General features: G+C 39.8%; 1 protein-coding gene across 3 annotated transcripts in view; it reads right to left on the reverse strand.

The window, feature by feature from the left end:
* Window positions 1–6773, reverse strand: part of LOC109477798 (von Willebrand factor A domain-containing protein 8-like) — a 32475-nt gene that overhangs the window by 10583 nt on the left and 15119 nt on the right. For all 3 annotated transcript variants that reach the window (XM_019779189.1, XM_019779187.1, XM_019779188.1), the window contains exons 24-32: window positions 4367–4539; window positions 3996–4176; window positions 3537–3627; window positions 2806–3010; window positions 2360–2468; window positions 1784–1893; window positions 908–954; window positions 702–810; window positions 152–277 (exon numbers count right to left, since the gene is read on the reverse strand). In XM_019779189.1, the coding sequence (XP_019634748.1) occupies window positions 152–277; window positions 702–810; window positions 908–954; window positions 1784–1893; window positions 2360–2468; window positions 2806–3010; window positions 3537–3627; window positions 3996–4176; window positions 4367–4539 (1151 nt within the window). The remainder of the gene's footprint in view (window positions 1–151; window positions 278–701; window positions 811–907; window positions 955–1783; window positions 1894–2359; window positions 2469–2805; window positions 3011–3536; window positions 3628–3995; window positions 4177–4366; window positions 4540–6773) is intronic.

The following is a 6773-nucleotide window of genomic DNA, read 5'->3' on the forward strand; positions in this document are numbered from 1 at the left end:
CATCCAATTTCACAGGTTCAAGCAAAAGCTTGCTGTCATTTTTGCCTAAGTATTTTACCATTACAAAGAATGAAAATCCTTGCTTTATACACAGTCACCTCATAGTGAGTGTACCATAGCCTTACAATATATATTTTGTAAGACTGAATACCTCTGGCTCCTGTTCCCCCCTCCTCTTGTAGATGGCCTTCTCTCCTGTCAGTCCTTCTATCAGTTTTGCCTCATCCAAGTCTCCTGATGTCTGGTGCTTCAGCCACTGTCGCTCCTTACTCTTAGCCTGAACACATTCAGAAAATGATTATTGGCAATATGTAGTTGTTCTACACCACTGGAGATGATAGAAACTTTGTAACTCTAACTCTTATACATATATCTGGTAATAGAAGTTATCATCCAAGGATAACATGCATTTCTATTTTTGTGAACTTCTTGTTTTATTCATGAATTTCTTGTTGGTTCTGTCTATGTACTTAGTATTTTCCCACTGTATTAAGGCGGTATCCTCATAGCAGGAAACTGACGACAGGACATGGGATAACCTTTTATTACGACCCTTGACTAAAATTCCTGTCAGTGTCCCTAGCATGCCTACATTGTAGCATGTGGAAGTAACTACAGATACACAAGCAAACACATAACAGGTACACGGAGTACAAGACCATAGAACAGAAGTAAACCAAAGTCAGTATCTGATTCAGTACCTGTAAACTGTCCAGGATGACACGTAGAGACTGGACCTGTCTCTTCACTCCTCCTGAAATCTTCTCATACGACTCTGCATCATACTTACTCATCTTGATCTCCCGCAACCTGGTATAAAAGAATTTGTTAAATCTCAGAAATTCCAAATTGTTGGAAAAAAGGTGAAAGTAGTAAGATTTGACTTCAATGCACTCCTGTTACCAACCTTTCTTCAAAAGCTTTCTTGGCCATTTCTTTGGCTGCCCTTTTAACCTATTAAAGAAAGTAGTAAAGTCATATTAAGTTTTGCTTTGTATGTTTAAGATGTTGACAGATTCAACCGAACGCAAAGCTGCCATTATTTCATAATCAGAACTCAACCATGTAAGCCTACTGGTGCAGTAATTCATTTGTAAGTGCACCAAGTCAGTGCAAGATCTGTGAAATATGTTTCTATGGGACAAATGAAGTGATACAGCATCCATTGCTGAATTTCTAGATGGTATAGTACGACTTTCCATTGGACGGTAGCTCACACAACATGGGTTCAGCACCAAGGACAGAGCCTAACCTGAGCTAAACATGAGAAATTCAACTTTACTTCAACCCCATTATATGCCACTAATGATGCATTTGGATATGAGATTAAGGAGAGAATATAGAATACAACACGGGGTATTCCGTATCGCCCGAGGTATCGGCCCGACCGCCGATCCGACTCGCAGGAGGGCCGGGACCGAGGGCGATGCGGAATACACCGTGTTGTATTTTATTTATATCATACCCACCCAAGAAAATGTGCCTTTCAATGCAAGATGAGCCAAAAGTTGGTGCCACCAAGGAGGTTAAATACAAGTATTTAACCTCCTTGGTGCCACTGAACCCTAAACTGCAACAACATCAATTCCAACGTCCAGATTCTGTATTCGAATTTTCGAAAGGGGCACAAGCGGGTAGGGCGAAACGCGTTCGAATCGTTTTATGGAAGCCAGGGAAGCGTTCGATAACGGGTCCCGGACCGGGCCGTACCGTAATGTACGGCCCGGTCCGGAATCCGTTATCGAACGTTATCGCGGCCCGGGTATGATATAAAGTGTATTACCTCCTCAGGAACCTGTTCCTTTTCCCAGTCAGGTACTTGGTACACAGGGTGCCCTCCATCCAGTCTGTAGGGACCCCCGATACCTCCTAACCCTGCTGTATCTCTCCCACCTGGAGTTATATTAAGCAACCATTTTAATTTATGCTAGAGACTTGTAGCTACCCTTGGATTGCTTTTCAGCTCCAACCCATATTTATTCATCAATATTTACCACATTTGCGCAAGGATTGACATGACGGGTGACCACTTCAAGATGTCAACCCTGAGACCAGACTGTAAGGTTTGAACCACTCACAGCAGGAGCCCTACTCTTTTTGATACATGTGGTGGGATCTTTAACATGCTCAAGGTGTGGCTCTTACACTCCGCTTTATATCCTATATACCTGAGAATGTCCCTAACTGAAGCTAGGTACTTATTTTCACCTTTGTTTCACCTTTAAGTTAGTGAATTGAGTAATAGGTGTAAAGAGCCTTTCCTGAGGACACAACTTACAGTAAGGCCTGCCAGGGATTTAAACCCACAAATTCTGAAGAACAAAGCATTTTCAAAGGACAGAAGAAAGAAAGTTGTTACCTGTTCCACCTGCCCAGGTGTTTCCGCCTACATGTGGATTACCTGTAGGATCCACCTTTCCATGTTTGGGGCTTTCTGCTTTCTTCCCAAGTTCACGTTCATAGGTCACCTACACGACACACCACAAACATTTCTAATAAATTTCTGTGTCTGCGCCTCCAAGTATGAAAAATTGTATCCTCTTGTTTGAATATTTTCTATCAGAATATGTCCTTCATAAAGTTGAAAGAGTTGTTAATCCATCATGTGTAGGGCACAGTATTGGAAGGCAGAGCACATCCCTCTTCTTCTACCACCTTTAACCTCCCAACTGAAGTCAGGTCACTATTTTATATGTGGTAGAGTGAGGAAGGTCACAAAAAATCTAGCCTGCCAGCAATGCCATTGATCTAACATGTGATTTTGTATCCACTAGCATAGCTACATGCAGATGATAATATTTGCACCTGAAGGGGTCTGCCATCCTGTTGACCAATCATGTGCCTCCATTCCCCAAGGGACCTCTCCAGATTGGCCAATCCTGTCTCCCACAGCCTGACACACCCTCCTGCGTCCACGGTAACCAGGCCCTCATGGCTGGCTGTTGCCATGACTACATTGACATCCGACATGTTGGCCAGCCACGAGACATACGGAGACACTGACTGGGCTCTACAACAACAAAATGTAGAAAGAACATGATAAAGCAAATTACAGAAATATTAGATTGTCACAAACACACATCGGTGAAGGTTAGACATCCAGGTAATACGATACACCAAAAAACAGTTACACAAGCAACTAAATATGATTTTGGAAATGGCCAGACATTTCAGGTAGCAATCGCTACCTTTCGTCAGCGACACTAGAGAGCTGTCAGAAAAGCAGGTTTATAAGTATAGACTATTCACAAACAAACCATGACAACAGTACGTCGATGAAGGTTAGACATCCAGGTAATACGATACGCCAAAAAGCAGTTATTCAAGCAACTGGATATGACTTTGGAAACGATCAGACGTTTGAGCTAGTATCCACTAGCTTTCGTCAGTGACTGAGAGACCAGAGGGGAAATGCAGTGTTGGTAAAGTGCACTTGAACTTTACACAGATATTGCCAAGAAGTAACTTTCTCCCCGCAACCAATACAAATTCAGTGCCAAAATGGCTACCTTAGCAGGCTGGAGGTTAAGACTCACCTTGGGATTGGAATATAGCGAACCTTCTTGGCACCCATGTCTACAACTTCCAGCAACCCCGCAAAACTGTGGGTCAGGTGGCCAAGTTCTCCTGAAAGGGAAAATCTGTAGTGTTAGCAGATTAAAAACAAAGCATGTTTTCCCCATAATAAAGCATATCTAATTTATTAGTAGAAAATATAGTTTACTACTAGCATTACACTTTATTCAATAACTTCACATTTAATAGCATTCATAAACTGGAGGGGTTTGTTGTAGTCTAATCAATTCATGTTAGTAGCTATTTTACACTGTTAAAATTACAATTATAATGTTAATTTTTAGCTAGTTGTCTTTAATTTGTTTCAATTCTTGTTTCAGGAACAAAAAGCAGAATGGTATCTGAAATTTATGAAATTCATTATAACCATTCATCTTGTTCAAAATTCCTTGACAATCGAAAAAAAATTAGAATCGTACCTTTGAGCTCTTTTGGTGCCTTCCAGTGAGGCACAATCCTGACGACTTGTCCTGAGTTGGGGAGGATCTCTGTCTCTCTGTTGGGAGGTTTGGGTCTCCCCTTAAAAAATGGGTCTTGTTTGGTGGGATCTTCATTTTCCTCCTCTGCCTTTCTGGGGAATGTGTACACTTCATTCCCTGACTGTAAAAACATACCATAAAAAGTTATACATGTATTTTGATAATATTACATGAATCTTATATGAAACTTAAACTTGAAACTGACAGTGTCGGTTATGACATACCATGATCTTTGAAAAGTGGTCAATGAGCTCAACATCATAATTATAGCTTCCGTATATATCGAAGCAACAAGGGATGCCAATGCCTACCAGTAACTCTGGAAATCCAATGACAATGGAAGCATAGTTTGCCTCGTCTCCAACAATCCTGTTGGGAGAACTGATCTTCTGATCGAGTGCTGCACTCAGCTGACTATCAGAGAGACCTTCCCTTCCAATGGCATTCACTTGAGCAGGCTGGACAAGGACGGCTTCTTGTCCAACTGGAAAACAAAACAAACAAGACTTTTGAAAAAAGTTTATCTCGGCCGCTGGCCATGTAGTTTTGTGTTCTTGGAGGATGTCCACATAGATTTGTGTAACTGCTAGAGAGGAAAGAATGTATTACCTAGTATGTTCATACCTGTAACACCAAACAGGGTAATAAGTTGGCTTCCATTATCATTTGCTTCAATGGAATTAGTGAAAAATATTAATCTCGAAGCAGATGTTGGGAGGGAAAATGTTTAGGTAGAGATACAGATTTTCATTTGTGATTGAAGATTTGAGAGACAGGAAAGAGTTTAGGATATGTATGTGGAGCTAATTTCTCTGTTAGAGTAGGTTACACAGCTCTATGTATGGGGAAGACATTTTTTGGAATGAGTAGTGTCATGTTGTATATTACAGAGGAACTATGTTTCATCTGTATGTTTCATTGAAATTGTAATGTCTGGACAATACTGATGAATAAAGAGCAAAGATGCATGTGTCAAAAGTGAAATGTTTTATTTTGGTATAACTTCATGAGACAACACAAAATGGAGTGGCTACAATAACAGAGCTGTCAAACGTTATCAAGCTTAATGCACTAACATATTGTTAGGTTGGCGATAACGTAACTCTGTTTAAATCTGTTCAACAGCACGAATAAAACACAATGTAATTGATTGCCCTTGCCCGTAGTATCTTTAGCTCCATTTTTATCCTATGGCTCTATGCCTAATACCCTTATAATTCCTGATATTTTGCTATTTTTGCTAAGTAAATACCTTACCAGCCTCATGCGTTACATCCGGGATCTTCGATATGGGAAATTCCATTCAGGCCACTAATCAAAAGCGACATCTTGCGACCGAGGAATATAGTGCACTTCCATAACCTTCGTCTTGACTTACTCAGATGTCTCAAGGTAATATTAAAACGTAATTTTTTAACTTGGTTTATTGGTGCAATTGCAGCAGTTATTACCAAATCTTTATAACATTTAATGCATACTACTCTCATGTCCCTAATAAACATACCCCCCGGAATAAACATACCCCCGGACAAATCTTCAAAGTCTAATATACATACCCTCCGGAATAAACGTACCCCCGGAAAAATGACCAAATTGACAGGTGAACGGTCTAAAATGTGCTCTTTATTTCAATACCAATGTATGGGCAAATCTTTCACTGTTACTTTTGATTAGGAATATAAATATACTGTACTAGTACTCAACAAACAGTGTCGACATTACAGCCATATTACACCACTAGCAATAGGGGTGGGTACCTGTTCGGCTCTTCCAGGTCCAGAGGATCAGGTCCAGGTCCGGACCTGTACCTGTACCTGATTCTGAATACCGGAGTTTCGGTACCGAATTTTTTTTGCTAAATGATCATTGCTAAATACAATATAACGTTAAGTATATGTAACCACTACAATAATTTTCATTTTATTTTATTTTATTTTATTTTTATTTATTTTTTATTTATTTTCATTTTATTTTTTATTCTGTTTTATTTTATTTCATTTAATTTTATTCTATTTTATCCGTTCTATGCATTATCAAACTTCTCCTCTACTGCTAGAGCTACTAAAACTTCAGACCGAATATATTAAACATTTTAATTCGCCCCCTCTAGCGGTTTGGGCCAAATTGCAGCTTTCCAAAAAAATCCAAGATGGCGGCGGCAGATCGGCGGCGCGGCTCGGCGATTGCCGATTTCATTGTATTTTCCTTGGTCTTTTACGCGATTCAAGCAAAGAAAACAAGTTGACCACAAGAACAAAAGAGTAATACAGCACTGGGAATCTAATGGTCCGTTTTGTTGGGCGGTAATTTCTCATTTCAAGTGAATATTTACGTGCGTCACAGTGATTTATTCACCAATCAAAAGCGACATCTTGCGACTGAAGCAAATATGGAAGGTTAATGTACATAATTTATGTCATTGATTTATTGGTCCTAATTACAGCAGCTATTAGCGAAATTCTAGAACCTTAAATGCATACTATGATATAAAACAATGGTTTTGTGGTAAACAGCATTTCCTCTTTTTTAGCAACTTCGTTGTATCAGAATAACGACACTATCATCCGGTAGGTCGACACCACAAAGTAAAGTATACATGCAGAGTAATTGGTTTCATTGGGTTTTTTTTTCACGGTCGAAATCAAGATTTATCCAGTCATCCAACCATCCAACCATTCAACCATTCAACGTACATATTTTGGAGCACAATATCTCGGC

This window comes from Branchiostoma belcheri, unplaced genomic scaffold, assembly GCF_001625305.1.
Source record: "Branchiostoma belcheri isolate BF01 breed outbred unplaced genomic scaffold, Haploidv18h27 scaffold41, whole genome shotgun sequence".
In the NCBI taxonomy this organism is placed as follows: domain Eukaryota; kingdom Metazoa; phylum Chordata; class Leptocardii; order Amphioxiformes; family Branchiostomatidae; genus Branchiostoma; species Branchiostoma belcheri.